We start from the raw sequence: 20,453 nt of genomic DNA, 5'->3' as shown, positions 1-20,453 counted from the left end.
TTAAGTTTTTTTACAATATGGCCATAACTTACACTGTTAGGAGATTACTCATTTAGTCACAAAGAAATATTTCTTATGGTAATAAAAGTTTTGGGATTTTAGATTGGGATTTTTTCATTTCCACAATGGAGTGAAAATTTTCACTCAATCATACGGATTTTTTTGAAAGTCATGCATTATGGAAAGTTCAGTGTTTCTCTAGCAGAATCACTAGTGTGTGGTCATTTACACTTGCTTCTGACGGTAGCTGCTAAAACTTGGAATGTTGGTAAGCTCGCTTATACTAAGCACCTATACATAACAAGCCCCTGGGTGTTTTAACCCCATTTTGAAACAGAGATTTACTAGGGATTTGGGACGGAAGGGGAGGGGGAAGGTGAAGGAGCATTTGATTATTTATTTATTTATTGAAATTAATACTTACAAGCAGAATGTCGTGATTGCGTGGTTTTGAGATACTGTAACACTTACAATACTGTTTGTGGAGTAGTTTATTTGCGTAATTCTTCCGTATGAAACTGCAGTCCTCTTTCCCTCTTCTCAGTGTCTCCAATTGTACACCAGAGAAAGGTTTTTAACCAGTATTTAATCAGAAGATTGTTATGCTGTAGAGTGTATCATAAGTTAAGCAAAGCATACAGTAAATTACTTATATTGTGTTTGCATAAAGTTCTCAGGCACATAATTTTTGACATCAGAAGAAAAAGTCATAAATTCTTGCCATTGCACTTTGACATGTTACAATAAAACATGCAAAGGATAAGGTCTATTTTTTTTTTTAGGAAGGGTGATTTGCAAGAAGGATCACAATTTTGAGGAGAACTGAGTTCACAGTGACAGAAGTGTCGCTGTTGAGCAGCTAGCAGAGTAATGAATGCATCAGTTCTCAGTGGCAAGAAGGAATGACCTTTATTGTTTTGATTTCATCACATATATAGAGTTCTCAAAAGTCACCCAGATTGGTCAGTCAGAAGCCTTCCCCCAGGCCTGATTGGCCAGGCCTGCACTGCCCAAGTTCTGGGACACTGTTCCAACAACATCCAAACTTTATCTTTATTTACAAAACACAAGAAAACTTCTCATGGGAAAAACCTGTGCTAGCCACACAGAAGTGGTTACTGACTTGCCCTTTCTCATAGTTGTGTCATGTTCCATCAGCCTCTGATAATCTTGGAGGTATCAAAATAAATCCTGAGGCTCAAATAACATAGCATTACACATGAAGGAGTAATTAACCAAACAGAATTTGTGTTTTACACAATAGGATCGATTCAGTCCTTGGAAGGGAAAGGTCAGCCTAGACTCCAAATAGGGGTAAACAGGTGAAAAATACTTAATTCACAGGTGGACATTGTAAAATGTTTAGAGAGAGAAAAAAGAGAGTCCCTGGATTATGTGGTTGAATACCACTAAAATACACATAAAAAGCCAATATAAAATTTTAGTTAGGTAATTTAGTGCAACTGAAGTTCCAAAGTACTCATTAAATTCTGAAATCTTAGAGATATGTTCTTGAATTGTTATGAAAGTCTTTTGTTTTTCAAAAAAACTTTTAAGTGACAGTCCCATTTAGCAATCTCATTTAAGGGCAACACTGGAACTCAAGGCTGGAAATCTTTACTTTAAAGACTTTGTAGCATAGAGCTGTCTCTAATATATATGACATAGTCAGTAAAGTCCTACCACCTATATTTTTCTCCTTCAAATTTCATGCAGTGTATTCTCCTCTGCGATTTTGGTGTTGTGCTTGATAATCAGATTTTTGTTTTCCCTGGTACTGAGCACAGCAATGAAAAAAATGTGATGATATGGTCATCCTGCAGTGGAAATCAAATGTATTGCAGGCTGTAGAGTTTCTGTCCCACACCTCTCTCCTGTAATTTAAATCTCAGTATTTTTAGATCATTGATGTAGTTAGTGGTTTCTAGTGCCAAGTAAGACAGATTGTTTCACTGCAGGTAAACACAATTTTTGGTATTATAGGAGTTTTTTTTTAAATCATATTTGAACTTCTGGAGGCTTCAATCTGTATAACAAGATTTAAAGTACTGAAAAAGCTCACTGTTTTTCTGATTGTTTTTTGAATGTCCTTTTGGATTAAATATAGGTTTTTTCCCTAGTTTAAATTTAATAGAATGTATTCCTTGGAGACATTGGCTTGAATATTTGATTTCTTCTGTGTATTCATTGCTCTTTTATTAGTTTGTGTGTCATGAAGCTTTCTGGCTGGGTGTATGTGGGGTAGCCAATTACATTTTTAACAAAACTGCTTCTCTCTCTCTCATAAATATGTCATAATTTCTTCCCTGAAAAACACAATCAGACATTGAAACACTTTTTCTGCCTTTTCTTTTGTTCACAATATCACAGGGAGCCTGGAATTACCCACTGGAAAAGGCAAACATAATGTTGAAACCACAGGGTTTCTGGCAAGATCTTTTGAGAAGCCAAAGCTGCAAATCTGTGAACTGGCTTTGCCTGTTCTGCAAACCTGAGCTTCTGCCTTTTCTCTCTTGACTATTTTAACTGTTTCTGAAGGTGATTTCTTCTTCTCACTGGCCATTAGGGTGACAGTGTAAATACCTGACTGTTATTTCATAGTTGAGTGTCTTTCTTTGTTTCTTCAGAGGTTGATTGCAATGTGTAATATATTGTCCTGATGCTGCTGAGGAGGAAATGTGGTATGTCAGTGCATATCTTAGGATGGCTTTTAATCTCTGCTTTGTCACATGACAAGGGATGCGACGAAAGTTATAAGGCTTGATTTATTTGTAATTTCTACAAGTGAGCATAATTTGGCACTCTAGTGCATGGAGCATTGTGCAAAAATATGTAATGATTTCGTTGGCATTTATAGCATACATGTAATCATTAGGCCTTTTGACTTCTAATTTATACTTATAATTGGCATTTTTCTTAATTTCCTTTTGAAACCATGGCAACATAGAGTATTGAATACAATCCATAACATACTTAAGACTTCTTTTTGTGATCTGGGGTATTTATTACTTAACTGTATTGCCTGAGAACAGACAAAAGAGCAACCAACAAAATGGAATTAATATATTTTCATAAAGTACAAATATGCATATATTAAAATTTAAATAGATATAGATTAAATGCATAAATATATATTTTTATATACATACTTATATCAATTATATGTGTTTATAGTTTCTCTGTAGTATTAGGGCAGAAAGATAATGACTCTGGCTTAATTTTCTTTTTCTTCAGAAGGGCTTCCCACAATGAGAAAAAGGGCATGTGGATCTGACATGAAAAAACAGCCATTCTTTAGAGTCGAAGTTAAAAACAGGCTATCTCCACACTTGATTGAAAACTGTGAAAATCTTGTCATTAGGTCTTACACGATTTTAGACAGAAGAGCAGTTTAAATCAGGAGTGTACTTGAGGAGACTTAGTCTACGTAAGCTGTTCTCACTGGATGTTGCTCTCATAAGTTTTGTAATGCACAAAAGAAGTAATCAACAAAGCATTGTATTCCAGTATATTTTCTAATAGACACAATCAAATTTTAGGGATGTTGCATTGTTGATAAAGAAAAATTAGTAAAACTATATAAAAAAGCATTAAATCATCTGGTACTGGGAACTCTCAAAGGGTGTATCTAACCTTTGTTGGTCTTGCTAGAGAAGACTTGGCTGGATAGGAGCTTAGAAAACTTATTCGGCATTAAAACAAGCTTGCTATGAATTGTCTTTGAATTTGGAAAATATAATTGCACTTTCTGAGCAGCAGAGTTTGGGGGTTGGTGTATCTCCTAGTGTATAATGGTGTTTTTTTGATTTAGTTTTTTAATCTTTATTGCTTTTGTTTGTTGTTTGGTTTTTTTTCTGGACTGAAGAATTTTACTTCAGCTTCAGGCTGGTTTTGTTTCAGAAAATAGCCTTAGGAAAGCAGGAATAGCTGCTATATTTAATTCTGGTAATCAAAAGAGACTTCTGGAGGAAAATAAAGTATTTTTTTTTCCTTTCAATTCTTATATGAAAGCTTTCTGCTGTTTTGCAGTCAGTATTTGTCTGCTAAGTCAATTCTAGTTGTTAAGCTCAGGTCTGTTTCATCAGTGTAATGCTGCTTTGCTCTTAGCAATTATTTTCTTTCAGGATTTGCCAATTAAGCTAGTGCTAGTGAAACTGCACCTAATTTGTCAAGAAATGGCAGGATGAAATATAGGGGCTATTATAGAAATTGGGAAAGAAAAAAATTAGGACAAGCAATGTGAGACTCAATGATACTTGGTCAGTTCCTGATATATTTTCATTCTGTTTATGCCTCCATCCCCTGATGGTGTTGGAAGAAGTGTAAAGCAATTGCTCGTAAGTTATGAGCCATCCATTTCCTGAGTGTTATGTATTTTAAAATAATGTACTAATAGTGTACAAAATTGTTTTGTTTCTTTTGCTTAGGGATGTTGGGGGCATTTTTCCCCCCTTGGATTTGACTTTGGTTATTAGTGAATTATGAAAGATGGCTTAGCTGGCTGCTCATTTATTACCTGCAGTCTGCTTAGGCCAAATTCTTCAAAGGCATATATGCTCAAAAAGCAGATGCACAGTGGTTGGGTTTTCTAGTCAAGTCCTTAAGCTTTAGGAGGAATCGAGTAAAGAAATAAGTTTATCTTGTAGTTCTGTGTGTAAAGCAAAATGGACATCATCTGTAGCTACCTGAGAGAAATGACAAAGAGAAGGCTTTGAAGGAAGAAAGAGTAGGGATAGCTTGACACAGAGAAACAAAAAAATGTTTTGAGAACTTCTGCATTAAACTCAATTGTATGCGTATATTCTATTAAAATTAAAATTCATGTAAACTGCATCTTCTCCCAGATTTCATTATGCATAGAAGTGTATCATGACATTACAAAAGCAGATTTAATTATCTCATTGAGCTTGTGCTGGGTATCTGTGGCCCCACCCGTTCAGTCTGTGGTGGCTCCCAGACGCTGGCTTTCTGCAGTAGCTCTGATTTGCCCTCAGCACTGCTGAGACCCCTCTGTGGGAAACCCTTGTTCATTTATGCCGTGCTGTTGATCAGTGTTTCATACTGAAATGATAGCGTTCCTTCTGGGATGTCCTTGTGTTATTCATTGTCCTTAAACTAGCTTTAGAGTTTGGGGAAATGGAGCTACTCTAGTGCGTTCCTCTACTACATGTGTGAAGGAACATCTGTGTCCAGAGTGTGTGAGATGTGAGGAAATGATGAAGCAGACTGTCAATTGACAAAAAAAAAAATGTATAGTCTAGAGGTAGGTAGTAATGGAAATAGTGCAGACCTCTTTAAATGTCCACTAAAAGGAATGGACTTCTTTAAACCCAACAGCCAGTGATGAGGTGATATACAGTTATTTCCCACGGGAATACAAAACTATTCTGAAATCAAGAAAGCTAATTAAACTGGAGAACAACTATTGGCACAGTAAGAAAAATGTACAAAGTATTTGATGTGTACAATGGGGTAATGGAGATAATGTCCTGGCAAGGCAGTGAGATTCTTGGACATCCTTACAGCAAAATTACTAAAGTATCCTCCCTAGACCTCCTCTAGTCATAAAATAAAACTATTGGTCTCTGAAGACAACTTTGTGATATAATTATCTTCAGTAGCTGAGAAATAGACCTGATTATCTGGGAAGATCTGTGTCAGTCCCTCTTTCCTTTTGAATTGTGTATTTGCCTATGCTGGCTATTGTTTTCATTATGGGGTTTAAGGAAAATGACTTTCGTGTATTGCAAGGACATGTATGTGCATTAAAAGGATGGCTAGGAACTTCACTGTCTCTCTCTTTGGAGTCACGAGTGCTGTGCTGTTTTCCACCAGCTGACAGTGAGACCAATTAATTTAGCGACTTTGATTTTAGGGAAATTTGTCAGGTTTTGTCTGGGAATGAGTTAAAATTTGGCGTATGTGTTTGAAATGCATGAGGTGGTTTTGAAGGCTGTTCTAAAGCAAACAACTCATTCCAGGAGCGCTGATTTGTACATCTGATTAGCTTGTTAAAAGTTTGGGTGTTACTCAGTTCCTACTAAACTTGCGTGATTGACATTTATTAGCCAGATCACTCAGCCTCATATCTTTTCATGCTGATCCTGGAAGACTTCAAATGATCATTGTGACAGATAAAAGAGCATTTTTTTTCAAGCCTTTTTAAAAGTATTAAAACAAAGCAGACTCTCCCTATAGGCCAGCTATATTTATTTTCCTGGGTAAAGCTTGTATCTTTGCAGAAGTATAACAAGCTGGAGGGAACATCATTATTACTTGGCTGAAGATGATGACATTGACATGAGGTCATCTGACAGGGGATTAAAATGGAAAAATATTGGTGGCAATCTGTTAAGAGCAGGAAGATCCCTTTGAAAAAAGGAATCAGGTGTGAACCACAAAAAGTTGATTTGCTTCTGGATTTTTTCTTTGGTTGTTAAACTGTTCTCAAGAATCCTTGCTATAATTTGTAAATACTGGGTTTCACTTGCAGATTGGTATGAAAGGCAGTGCCATTCCAGGATAGATGTTTCAGCTGGGAGACTATTCCATATCATCTAGTTGCCTCTTGGACAACTGGTTTTTGTATAGGATTTAAAATCTAGTTCAGTGTGTTTCAATCTGCCCTGTTTTCATCAAATTTGGCTGCCATTGGTGGTTGATTTCTGGCCTGCTTAAGCTGAGTCAGGGGCCTCTGCACTGTTGCTTGTATGCAGATGCTCATGTTTTTGTAATTCTTGGGAAAAAACAGTGTCTGCTGACAGTCTCTGGTAAAGTGCCATCAGTAAATGAGTCTAAATAACCTTTTATTTGCAAAGGTCTGTGGCACGTAGGAGCAGAAAATGTAGGCAATCACACTATTTGGTTTTTTTGTGATGATGAAGAGAGGACAATGTGAGGAGGAGGTGGGAAATAAAATAAGACATCAAACACTTCCATTAAAATATTTTTGCACTTGTTTTTTAAGATTTAGTCTTCAGTCTTTTAACAAACAATGAACTTACAGGATTCTGTGTATTTCACAGCCTTAACGTTTTGTGGTTTTTTTCATACTAAAGCATTTTGATATGAGAGCTGGTTCGGATTATTACCCTGCTATGCTAAAACACTACAGCAAGCTTGGCTTCCCAAGTGCATTTGTGCATTTCTTTGGGAAACGTGGGAAAACTGAAAATGAGAACCCAGTACCACCTGTCTAATGGTGTAAAGACTAGGACTAGTCCTAAAGACCAGAGGACTGACAACTGACTAGTCATGTGTTTGATCTAAAACCGTAGGATTTATTTTACTTGCTTTTTTTGTGATTGGTGGTGGACTTGTTAGGGGTCTTTTGTTGGTTTTGTTGGGGATTTTTTTTTTAAACAATATGTTTTATATCATGAAGGTTTTCTTTGAAGACACCAAAGAGCAGAAACTTTTGTTTTCATTATGAAGCCTGACATTTTCTTTGGTTTGCTTAATGGTAGAAACTGGAATATATAATTAAGTGTCAAATAACAGGAAGTTTATGGTTTAAGCCATTAGAATTTGGCAAAATTGAGGGTTGTGTCTACTGATAATCTTAAGATAATGCTGCAGTCCATTTCCAGTGGCTTCCAGGAGTCTGATGAGTGAGTTAGCAATAATGCGTCAAACCCCTCTTGATAAGTATAGATGAGGATTATATCGCATCTATCGTGGAAATCCCAACTGGCAACTCTGCTTCCAGCTCATGGAGCCATACCTGCAAACCATTCAAGAGAGTGGAGAATCACAATGGGATGAGAAGGATCCTGGTGTCTAGATATGGCCAGTATCAGCAAGTTTTCAGCAGCAGGATCTGTTCCACCTTGGGAATGACTTCCACCTCTATGCTTGCCAGATTTATTTGAAGAAAAGCCCTTGGATTTCACTCTGTCAGAGTTCAGTACTGCTTGCTACTTGGTCTCAGTTAAGAGTCTGCTTTTTGGCCTTATAGCCTGCTCATCTCCTCTCTGAAAGAGGGCCTGTGTGATATTGGAGAATGATGATCTTGAAATGCCTGCTTCAGCTTGTGTACCTATGAGGCCATCAAAGCATCTCATCCATAATACAGAAAGGGCTTGCTCACCTGTAGTGGCCTCTAAGCATTTTGTCAGATGTCTCTCTTGAAATTCAGTTGATTGTAAGCTGTCAGGTGCTCATTGCTTAGGGATTTCTAACATCTTTGCTTGCTTTTCTGTTCTTTGTTTTTTTGACAGTTCTTCTGGGTATAGTTTTTAAACTCTTGCATTAAATTAAGTGTATTCCTTCCCACAGACTTTTCTTGGAATCTGCGTGGTATGTGTTGTATGAATGTATGTGACCATCCACGCCTTCTTCCATCCCTTTCTCTTCAAGCTCTGACTGTCGTTGTTCAAGCTCAGTAGTACCTTCAGCTGCTAAAATGAAAATCCTGTTAAACAGAAAGGAATTTAAGAAAAAACCTCGGCATTTCCATCCCACAGTGTATGCTGAGCAGCTGGTGCTTATAAATCCTATACAAACAGATTATATTTCCATTAAAGTGGATTTACAAGTGACTTGGTGGGTCCCTGTATTTTCTGTTGTATTGCTGTGTGCAATACTGAAGTTGCTTTAAGGAATTAGGGCCTGAGATTTTGCTGCAACCTCCCGTAGACTGCTAAGATCCCAAACCCCCATGAAATTTTGCTCACTTGCATATCAAGAAGGTGGTTTTTGCCTAGCAACAAGCTTTGTGGTTTCTACCTGAGGATCAAAAACAGAAGTGCATTTGTTCAGCCTTTTGCGTCACATTGGTACTGAAGGTTTTGACAGTCAAATCATCCCTGACATTTCTGTTGATGTGCAAGAAAGAGAATAATCCAGTATGTTTTTCCATAGCAGTGCTGTCACTGCAGCACTGACAATAGTAAGAAGTACATTCATCATTGAATAACAAGATATCCTGGAATCATATGAGAAAGAGGGACGTATTTCCAACAAAAATATCTCACTTTTAATGGCTATTTTCTGACTGATTCCTTTTTTTGCTATTTATACTCTCCCTGAAATAGTTTATGGAAACCTGAATCCCTGTGAAAACTCACACAAAAAACTAGAAGTGTATTTTACGTGTTGTAGTATGTAAATGATTAGTCATCACTTCTAAATTGCTTAATGAAGAAGAAGGAAATCTATCTTAAGGGAAGGTGAAGAGCTTGATTTGATTGCTATATATGTCAGTTCTTCTTGCGTTCTTTTTGTTTCCTACAAAATATTTATGAAGATCTTTTTAAACAGTCATCCTAAGAGACATTATTATTCTGGGTTTGAGAGTGGTAGCTGTACGTTGTAAGATTATTTTCCACTTGCTTCCCCTTTCTTGGGGAAATTTATGGAGAGCTTTTGTTGTTTTAATTTAAGATTCTGTGGTCTTCTTGTACTTTGCCAGTAAAAAATGTTGTCTTCAGAGATCTTAAGTGTAACAATACGGGGAACTCATTTTATGAAGAAATATGTCTTGGGTAAAGCATGATAAGATGATGTTGAGCATCTGTGGCACAAGACCAAGTATTGGCGCATCTCTTCACTTGCTTGCTCCTTTGTTTGTTTGGTTTGTTGTCTGGTTTTTGTTTTGTTCTGTTTGTTTGTTTTATGAATGTTTAATTCACAAATGGTCACGCTGGAGAATTCTGAAATAAATTTTGTGTGTGTTCTGATTTTGGTACAGATATTTGTGTCTCTGTTAGTTTTGGAGGGTTTTGATGACAACAGTCTATTTTTCTGGATGGCAGTTTTCCAGATGAAACATTAATGCGTAGTACTTCCTTGGGATTTTTGGTTTGTGATTGATTTTGGTTGATTCCCTCTCCTTCCCCCTCCCTCCATCTCTCTTTTGGAAGTGTGAGGGAGACAGTTAATGGAAGATGGTTATGAGGAAAGGATTTTTAAGTCAATGGTTTATTAAATCTTTGCTCTCTGAGTACAGGCTTCGTGAGATACTTTTACATGTGCTTGAGTACTTAGGCATTGTTTTCTATGACGTTCTTCTACTCCCATTGTGTGAGCCTATGTTTGTAATGAGCTAGAATTTCAAAAAATATCCTGCAGGAAATACCAAAAAGCTTGTGGGAAGACTTATTTTGTATTACTCTCTACAAATTGTTGGACAGTTTGAGGAAAAGAAATAGTTATGTATACAAATTTGCAGGATGGCAGTGATAGTTTACAGAACTGTGTGCTGGTCTCCTCTGTGCCAGAGTTCCTGGAGAGAGCAGGACTGGAATATTGTGAAAGGCTAAACTCCACTTCTGGTGCATCAAATTCAGCTCTTTTCACATGGCAAGGTCTGTGTGCTGACACGTGCTGTATGGCAATTGCAGCCATGCACAATGTAAAATGAACCGCAGAAAAAAGAAATCTCAAAATGGGAGATGATTTTAGTTTTTTTTTATTTTATTGTTGCTTGGCTTCCTCCCCCCTCCCCAGCAGAATTATATGTGCTTTCCATTTGCTGCTTTTGTGTGTCTGCACTGACTGCTTCAACCATGACTCACGTGCAGGTCTTGAGAAGAGCTGCCTGTTGAATCAAGACAGTTCAGCACATGGCCGTGGCTTGTAAATCAGTCAGACTCATCCTAAAATGCTCATTTTCTGTTAAATCAGCTGGCAAACACAATCCTGATTAACAGCAAAAATTGCATTGCTGAGGCAACTCTCTTTCAAACTCTTTCGAACCATAACCTGGAAATCTCATTTTTCCTCCTCATACAGCGCTTCAAGAAATTTTTTTGCTGGCTGTTGTTCAGGGAATAGGATTTCTTCCTCCTCCTCCTCCTCCTCCTCCCATTCTGGATCATTTCAGCTTTTATTCAGCTTATTAAATGAACATCTCAATTCACTACTCTGGTGAAGCAGGTCACTTTCTAAAAGCACCCACCTAGCTATTTTTTCAGTAGTGTTTGACTATTGAAATTTTAATTGGAGCAGAAGCCATAGTTAAAAAGCAGGCAAATCTTGTTTCCTCATACCCTCATTGATTTCTGTTGAAGCAAACAGATGAGCTTATATATAAATATGTATATATGCATTTTTTTTAATGAAAAGTGCTGGAATTCGCTAAAAAAGGTTAAAATTGAAATGAGTAATCTTCAGTGCATAATGCAATTGTTAATTTTAGCTCCTTGCGTAGGAGCTGTTATGACTTGAACAGCCGGCTCTAGCCTTCATTAGAGAAGAAGCAGGCAGTTTTGAGACAGGTGGAGCTGGATCAAGCTGTGAAAGTGACTTGCTTGAAACTGGTCATTAGTGTTAGAAATCTGGTCCTATCCATTGCATCCTTGTCTCGTGCCATGATCATTGCCAGTGTTACTTACTTTTCGTCTTTTCCAGGTTGACTATGATGCGTCAAGCTCTCTGAAGGACCAGCATGGAGATTGGCACTCTGAACTGTTGATGGGGACATGGGACTCACGTTGCCGTTGATCATTTGTGTGGACTTAACCAGCAAAGACCAACAGAAGACTCTAGAAAGGCAGTTGGAATTATAGCAGTTTTTCAGGTAAACGGCTTCTTTGGTGCAGCTGATCCGAGCGTAATTGTTTTTGTGAGCGCTGTGTAAGCATGTAGATAAGCTGCAGGTTGATCTGCTCATGAGGAGCTTGTGTGTGCATGTGTGTTTCTTGATGAAAATCCCTATCAAATTAAGGGTTATTTAACAGACCAGTTAAAGGTTTTGCCACTTATCATGTTTTCAATTTTCATCAAAGCGATTCAAGTTTCAGTGGTAACTGCAGAATAGCCAAAATCATCTCTTCTTGGGGAGAGCGGAGGGAGGAAGGAGAATCACAAATTTGCTCACAGTAAGGCAAGTCAAGCTTCAGGTTAGTTTCATATTCCATTCAGTTAGTTTATGAACTGTATAGCTTGATTTCTTGTGAAGTTCACAGTCCTTCTCAAACAGGAAGATTATATAGGAAATTTTATTTGTTTAAGTGTGAAAACAAAAGCAAAAACTGGAAGAAGTAAGTGTTTAAAACTCAGTATGAGTTAGATGTTTTTCACTTAAAACATGGCTTAAAAAAATAAAGGTAAGTTACACTAGTTCTGTGGAATGTTTAATTTCACACTGTAAAAAGAAAAAGATAGAAAAGTATTGTTTTGCTTCATAGCTGCTGTCTCATTGTTCATGAGAAGTGGCAATGTGTTGCAAAAGACCCTTCCTGAAATCACTCCCTATTTAAAATGCAGTTTTTTTTTTCTTGAAGGTGCTTCTTAAGCCAAATGGATGGGGAAAGAAAAGTTAAATTATTCATGAGTCTTATTTGACAATTGATCAGTGGGGGAGTCTTCAGGAGGGAGCTGGGGGCAGAGAAAGAGAGAAAATAATAATAGGCTTTAACTCTGAAAAGCCTTTAAAGCTTCTGTACAACAACCCCATTGTAAGCTGAGAGTAAATGCAGTTCAGTTAAGATTTCTTCATTAGAAGTACCTGCCAAGGACTTCCTATAAAATTTTCTTAGTACTGAAGAGTGACATGGGGTTTGGGAAGAGGCTTAGAATTTTAATAATGGAGCTGTTGGTTTGATCCCTGAAAATGTTAACCATGAGAGCTTTATTGCCAAATTTTGAGTTCATACTTATCTTGAATTATTACCTCTTAAAAAAAAAAGTTGTATTTATAGTGGTAGTTAGCACCATGGCTTCTATATAAAACCCACAACTGAATACTAGAAGCAGTGTTGTTGCTCATGTTTGGTTTTATTTCTGTTTGTTTGGCTGTGATCTTTTATTTAAAAAAAACAAAAAAAAGAGAGAATTAGAGGAGGGGAACACCGAGATGGAAGAGACCTAGAATGGGTCGTTTTTGACTGGTGCTGCTGAGCTTTGTGGTAGAGACTCCCTTGCTGTCCCTGCCTACACCTTGGCAGTCCTGGGGCTGGGCTGGGTAGTCACAGCACCTTACCTAAATCTGCTCTCCACAAAGACTAGTCAGATCGGAGCTCTGCTTGCTTAGCCTGACACAATTCTGTTACCAAATAGTGTTGATTCAGTACATCTCTTCAGCTGGGACTTACATAGTTTTCCATTCCTGAGCTGCACATTTTGGTTTGTTTATGAAAGGAACTGAAATTGGGAATTAAAAGAAAAAATAAATTTCACCCCAATTTTTTTTTTATGTGTGTTTCTGTCGTGGTATCTTGACCTTTCAGGTCACCAAATCTTGTTATTTTAATTTCTGTCTGGAAGAATGTCTGAGCAAGGTAAATTGAGCCAGGAGACAGCAGAGGAAGCTGTAACAGAGCAGGAGACTGCCATCTCTGAAGCCAACCCGGACAACTGTGTTCTTAATAAATCTGAAAGCTCAGAAGTAGAGGAGGAGAAGCTCAGTGATTCCAAGACAGATCTGCAGGTAAGACAGGAATTGTGAATGAGTTCATTAAATATCAATGTGTTGCCATTGCTTTTCCATTTCTGTGGGTTCTTTCATTGCTTACACTTCCCCTATTTTTTCTTATAATTTTGAGACTGTTTCTGTTTTTTCCTTTCTAAAATATTTATTTGTTTATTTATTTATTTATTTTGGGTTCTTTTATTTCATTATAAAATAAATGCTGTTATTTGTTATACCTTTCAAGCTCTTTAGGCTGCTGTCCATGTTATTACTTTTTCTGAGAAGTTAATTTCTAGACATCTGTGTTAAAGCTTGGTAAGATATTTGACTGTTTTCCCTCTTTGGGGATATAGAAAACTACCTTGATCTCATGAATTTACAGGTAATACTAATGAATAATTACTTAATGTGTGGTTTGGTTTGTAGGTGTTACTGCCAACAAAAAGTTGTTATGCAAAGCCTAAGAAGGTAATTTGATAAGAAGACTTTATCGGATGAGGGGTTTTTAATCCTTTTTGCTCAATCGAATATAAAAAAAAAGGGGGAGACCACAATTTAAGAGGAATTTGGAGAGGGGGATCATTTACTTAAGTATACCTTTTCTTACATTTTTATTATATGCAAAATTACAGAACACTGTATGGTGTTTTTTCTTGTTTATACCTGTTTGTAAAATGAATGAAAATGAGCAGAGATTATTCTTGGTTTTCCATGCTTTCCAAACTGGGTTTGGGGAACTTGCTTTTGCAGTCAGCAACTGATTTAAAACATCAGTTAGAAGTGATTTAGTCTATTTATTGGTAATGCTTGGGTCATGCCCACTGTCCACTGAAGTGATACCTGCTTCTCTTTTTTTTCCTATACCCAGAAACGTGGAGCAAATCAGCAGAAAAAGAGATCCAAGGTAAGGGTCCATCTCTGTTTGGAATTCCATGCCACAATAGGATGAAGAATTTCAGTTAAATGTCTGTCTACAATCGAAATGGCATTCTTTCATCCCTGATGTGGTTGAGTATTTTGTTTGTGTTGTGGGGTTTTTTTCCTGCCCCCTACCCCATAGTCTTGTTACACAAAGGCAGAGAACTGCCTCCAGATATAATGTGTCAGGCTTCCCTTTATCCATCATACTTGTATGCTGCTGGGCTTGCTGTGTCCTTGTGTTAAGACGGCATGCATGCTTCTGTGCACCACTGGAGAAGGAAAAGGTTCACTCCTTTTGCTTTAGTAATTAATGCTTCTGTTGGAATTTTATTTTAGTGGAATAATCTTGACATAAAGAAGCAGAGGTTGACTAGCTCCCTAAGTGGGGAATGGGTGTAGGCAGGTGTGGGAAGGTGCTTTTAGAAAGAAATAAAACCCTAAAAAACTTCTTTTAATTTTTCCATGCATACATAATACCTGCACATTTTATTGTCCATGTTTCTTGGATATAATACTACTAGAGAAAGGGGAGGCCCTCCCAAAACAAACAAAAAACCCCCAAACCAAATGAGAAAAGGGACCTTTGAGTCAATATTAAATTACTTTCAATATTGGACTATCTGTTCTTTGCTGTTACAGTTTTTGGTGGAAGTGAGTGAAGTGTAGATGAAATTATAAAAGCAAAAAGAAACCTACTATCTTCCCTGTGTGACAAATATCTTGCTGCTTAGAATCCTTTTTTTGTCCACGTCAAAGGCAGATGCGTTTTTGCAGATTGAGTGGGTGATAGTTATTTGGGATACTAAGGAGCAGCTGATGTGGGCAGCTTACGTGGCTTGGGATCAGTAGTAGTGTTTTCTGTTTTGTTTTCTCTCTCTCTTATTCAGTCAGGAGCTAAAGGAAAACTGGTGCGGAGTCTTGCTGTGTGTGAAGAGTCATCCCCTCGGCCGGGAGCGGAAAATCTTCATGACAATCAGGTACACTTGCAGTCATTGCTGTTAGCTGCATGGTTGACCTCCATCTTCAGTTGCATGATTGTGTTACTTAATTGGGCATTTTACAATGTCTTTCTTGGGGGAAAAGTTACATCCGACAATAACAATGTTTTTATGGAGTTATCTGGTTTAGCGTGAACTTTAATTTGAACTATTAGCTTTATACTATATCACAGGGTGTTGTTTGCTTTTTTTTCCAGACCCCCTGAAAATTTCAGCAAATGGAAAAGAATTCAAAAGAATTCAGATTTTTAAAATTTCAAAAAATAGTAACAATCAAAAAGAATATTAATATGTTCTTTTCTCTAAGGCTATCTCTTTCGAGGCTGCACCAAACACAGTTATGAATATGCTCTGATTTGTGGTTTCTCTAAGACTTCATATCAGTGTCCCCCTTCACATAAAATTCAAAGGTCCTTCGCTCTCTAAAATACCTTGGTAGAGCCCAGGATGCCTCCTACTGAGTGGCATTCGTTTTTTAAAATTCTTGGTGTAAATTATCCTATATCAAAAAGCGTGTATTCGAGTTTATCTGTACTGGTAGTGTTGTATTCCCAGCAGCTGGTAGAGTTCTGTCCTCTGCACTCCTCTCCTTGGACAAGAATGCTGGTGGCAGTCTTTGTAGACTAACTTCAAAAAGTACTCCAAAAAGCAAAAGTTAAGCCTCAGTTACTCCTCTTTGCTTGCCTAGTGAGAGCAAGGCTGAAAAAGCCCCAACTAAAACCCAGAATATGATGAACGCTGCCTATAATTTATGAGATGTTTATGTACAATTGAAATCAGCCATTGAGAGAGCTTGAGCAAGTGGCTTCTTGTGAGCTTAGCACAAAAATACAACATGACATTTAAGTGTACTTTCTCACTGTTTCCTCTATTGACTTGAAATGAAACAAATCTGTCTCTCCTCTTGGCTTGTAAGCAAGGAGAGGTTTTTCTATTTTTTTAATTTTATTGAAAGACCAAAAACCAAGTTGTTTAGCAGCAGGACGTCTCCATGTTCTACTGCTCTACAATGACGCTTATGCAGTAGATGGGCAGGTCATTTTATCAGTTGTTCTGTTGTAGGTAGATGCTTTCTGCTTGACTTGCATTACTCAAAATACGTGGCTTTTGTTCTGATTTTGTTTGTATTTTCTATTGTTTAATGGAGAATGAAAAGGAGGACAATATAAAGAGATTGTACTATCGCTGGTAGTTTATAATGTACTGCACAGGACCTGTACTAAACTACAGAGAGACTGGCAGGTGTTGAGGCAAAATCCCTGTCCTTACACCAGGCAGAGGAGGGGTTCCTGTTACACACAGGCTTTGGTCTTACCTGACTGACCAGCCTCAGCAAAGATTTCTTTGACTGTCTTAAAGTGTTTGTGGGAGATGAAGTGCCTCCCTTGACCCCAGCATCTGTTTTATAAAGAAACAATTGGCTTGGTGTAATTAATTTGATAGGAACTGCCCTTTTGCTCTTGCTGACCTTTTACTAATAAATGTGGCTCAACTTTGCCATGGAAAGCTAGACCTGCAGGCTCCTCCTTGGCTGGCTGAAGGATATAGAAAGTTTTGTGCCAACCAAATTGTTTTGCTTTCACTTTAGAGGAGAAATAGCTTATTTTTGGTTTGGAATTATTTTTAAATAATTTTTACTTTATCTTAATGGTTTACAAACCACAGGGAATTAATTATCAGAGAATGTATGGTACCTTGCCAGAACTACTGAGTATGGATTGTACTGCAGACTTGATGTTTGTATTTATATTTGAATACTTGCCTTCAATTTCCTGTACAAGGAAAAAACTTGTTTACCTGTATTACTTGATCTTGAGTGCTTATCCAATGGTTCACAATGTCCTTACTTAAAAGAAATGTTGCCTTTAATGTTATACTATAGACCAAGAAGTGTATTATTGCAATTTGAAAATCTATTTTGTTGTTCACTATACTTGTATCAATGTATTTATTAACATTGTATTTTATTATTGAGAAAAATCAATAAAAATCTAAGAAAATACACAGTAGCTTGCTTTCACGACTCTACAGCCCTTTTGTGTGTTTTTTTTCTAGTGCAAATACATCAGTATTGCGTTACATGTAAAACAGTATTTACTGTATGTTCATATATGTGCTTTTCCGTAAAGTCTGTCATTTTCATAAGTGCATTTTTAAGAACTAATGTGAAGTTTAGGATTAATATCCTGGGAACAAGGTGGCCAGTTACATTTTTCTCCTGTTGAAAAGCTAACAGCACAGTCGCTCTGCTCTTGGCAGTGCAGGGAATCAAGTTATCCTTTGGGGTCATTTGGCAGTGGTTGAGCCAAAGTTTGTTGTTTGAATGAGAAATCAAACAGCCATTTGAAGTGAAAGAAAGCGGGCACAGCATTCTCTGAGCACATCTGAGCTGGTTAGGAAACATTTTTCAATGTATCCTTACCTCAAATGACCAGGAATTCCCACTCTTTCCCTCTGTAGGCTCAGATTTTGGCTAGTACCCTCAGCCAAAACTTATAGAAGTAGGGATAAAAGGTGGTAGGTCAGATTAAATTTTGGGTCCAGGTCTTTGTTTCTCTTTTACAATGCTTTTCATCTCAAGTCTTTTGTGCCACATTCAAACTTCACAAAAAGTCAATAGTTATTAAGCTGAGGAGTTACCAATTTCTGTCTTACTGTGGCATGTTTATGCTGATACCTTGTTTTGTTAGGATCTTGTCTTACATGTGTTGTGATGGCTGATTTGTAGTTCTTTAAAGAAGTCAAAAACCTAAAATTACTGGAAGCATCTTTTGAATTCATAATGGTTGCTTAAAAACACATCCTTACTTAAAAGTTTCCTATTGATCTTTTGGTATGCTAGTATTCTTTGAAAAATAGCAAAGAAAGGGAATTTACTAGCATTCAAAAAACTCCAATTTTCACCAGTATTGGTGAATTAGGTTTTTGTTAACATGATGTCAAAAAATTATCAAGCATGAAAGACTCTCTTCTATTAAAGTAAACTGCTTTACCAGGGAGTTTTGTGACAGCTTTCTTTAAATATGCTTTTTTACACTACTTCAGCATGTAGTATTTTTTTGGGCATTTTTTTTCTTTAAAAGAATAAAACACAGAAGTAGGTTTCCCTCAATTTTGTCCAACCAGATTAGGATTTCTTGAAATACATAAATTATGCCATGGTAACTTAAAAAGAACACAATTTGGGTTTTGTTAAAACAAAGCCAGTCTAAAGTAATGTTGTGAGCAGGGAAAAACAAGTTCTTTAAAGAAAATCAGAGAATTCAAACCAGCTTGAATTCTCAGTTTTCATTAACTTTTTTTAAGCTGAAGCATGTTTCAAGGGGACTCACAGTCTCTGGAATACTGAATTTTTGAGGGTAAAATTTGTGATGCCTTAGAGAAGTTCACTTACTACAACGTCCTTGAAAAATCACGTGGCACATTTCCCCCCCTTCTGCGAAAGGCACATCTGCATAAGTCTTTAAATATAAAGTACCTGGCAAGTTAGTAAGCTCTCTTGTATACAACTGAGTATAAAATTTGCTGGCACTCTACTATTAGAGCCAGAGAACTCCCATCTAGATAATACTGCACTTACAGGTGCCAAACAATTAATATCAACCTGCAGATTTTCTAGTGAAGGGAAAAAAGTTTTATTTTTCAGATATCTATCCATTGATCATCACTTAAGATAGATAGTATTAAATTATAGAATTAATTAAGAAAGGCCATATGAAATGTATTTCATTATTCTGAAAAGTCTTAAGGGAGAATTACTGAAGTGTAGAATAATATAGTCTGTAATAGAGGTAGACTAAATTTTATTCAAAATATTCAGAAAATATCAGAATATTCAAAACATTAAAGGAGAAATACCTACCTACCACCAGAATTTGTCCCCTAAGGTGTCATTTTTCTCACGGCTAAAAAATACCATTTTTCAAATAGGAAAGAAATGTATCTGGCTTCAACTTTTCTAGCTATACATAGTTTAATGCCAATATCTGCAGGTTGGAAGCCATGGGAAGCTTACTGAATTTGGCCCGTAATTTATCTATCTTTTTTCCCCAACAGGAATCAATCCAACTACAGCTTTCAAGTTTTCCTAGCTTGCAAGAAGAAGATAAATCTAGTAAAGATGACTCCGAGAAAGAAAAAGAGAAGGATAAAAATAAAGATAAAAACAGTGAAAAAAGCAAGATCAGAATGTTATCAAAAGGTGAACTTAAAAATATTTAAATTATTATAATTACCATTGTAGAAGCAATCATATGTTTTTACAAGAATGTATTTCTTTATTTGCTTATATATACACAGTAGAAGTGTTTTCATACACAGAAAACTCAGAACCTGAAATATGTATGCATAAGGGTGTTTTTCATACAAACATCAGGCTTTAAAAGTGAAGAAGCCTGAACTGCAGTCAGTTATTAGATGTTATTAGTTTTCTTTAATGTAAAATCGATCTTTTGAACACTTAACTGTGTTGGTATAAACACATAAATATATATGTGTGATTACATAAGAAGTGTATATAGTGTATAAGACACTAATACTCTTTTATCCAGATTAATGATAATATGTTAGCATATAACTTGTGCAGTGTAGGCAGTAGAGAGTAATCCTCTTCACTGTTGCTCCTCTTTCACGGAGAATTTATCTTAAATGCCATAAGGAAATTAATCCATGACATTCAACCTTCATTACAATCTATTATTATCACCTACTAAGACTTCTTCAGGAAATATCTTTTATCTAAATTTGGCATTGTTTTTTTAAATCTTTTTATTAATCCATGGTATAAATTTGCAGTGTTACCTCTCAAAAATAATCATTGCCTACCTGGGCATGGATCTGCAGCTGGTGTGAATTGTCATTTGGCTTCAATGGAGCTCTCACAGTTCACGCCAACTTGAGGATCTGTGTGTACATTTGAGTCAGGAGATAATGCTGAAAAATTAATTCTGACTACTGTCACGCATCCCTATTACCTGCCTACTCCCAGGTGTCATTGGATTTCAGTCTTTTAATGCAAATAGAGTTCCCACAGGCATGATTCCTCATTTGCTGTGTGTACAGCATTTATTAAGTGACGCAAAGAGACATTGATGAATAAAACTTTTTTTCCTTATTTTTAAATTTTTTTTTAATGGTTTAAAGGAAGAATTTGGCAGGGTCTTGAATGATGTTGAAGGTTT

At 36.7% G+C, this 20,453-nt stretch overlaps 1 protein-coding gene across 22 annotated transcripts in view; it reads left to right on the top strand.

Moving 5' to 3' along the window:
- ARPP21 (cAMP regulated phosphoprotein 21) overlaps nucleotides 1–20,453 on the top strand; it is a 197,137-nt gene that overhangs the window by 81,474 nt on the left and 95,210 nt on the right. For 15 of the 22 annotated variants that reach the window (XM_085051488.1, XM_085051484.1, XM_085051498.1 and 12 more), the window contains 6 exons: nucleotides 11,353–11,521; nucleotides 13,173–13,372; nucleotides 13,781–13,822; nucleotides 14,223–14,258; nucleotides 15,163–15,252; nucleotides 19,330–19,474. In XM_085051488.1, the coding sequence (XP_084907614.1) occupies nucleotides 13,211–13,372; nucleotides 13,781–13,822; nucleotides 14,223–14,258; nucleotides 15,163–15,252; nucleotides 19,330–19,474 (475 nt within the window). In that variant the 5' untranslated portion in view covers nucleotides 11,353–11,521; nucleotides 13,173–13,210. Of the gene's footprint in view, nucleotides 1–11,183; nucleotides 11,262–11,352; nucleotides 11,522–13,172; nucleotides 13,373–13,780; nucleotides 13,823–14,222; nucleotides 14,259–15,162; nucleotides 15,253–19,329; nucleotides 19,475–20,453 lie in introns of those variants that run through there. The other 7 variants (XM_085051502.1, XM_085051494.1, XM_085051499.1 and 4 more) reach the window with 3 other exon arrangements.

The sequence above is a fragment of the Lichenostomus cassidix genome, chromosome 2 (genome assembly GCF_008360975.1).
Source record: "Lichenostomus cassidix isolate B80296 chromosome 2, HeHo_3.0, whole genome shotgun sequence".
Lineage (NCBI taxonomy): Eukaryota > Metazoa > Chordata > Aves > Passeriformes > Meliphagidae > Lichenostomus > Lichenostomus cassidix.
The sequence above is the reverse complement of the archived record's forward strand: the minus strand, read 5'-3'. Positions and strand labels throughout refer to the sequence as shown.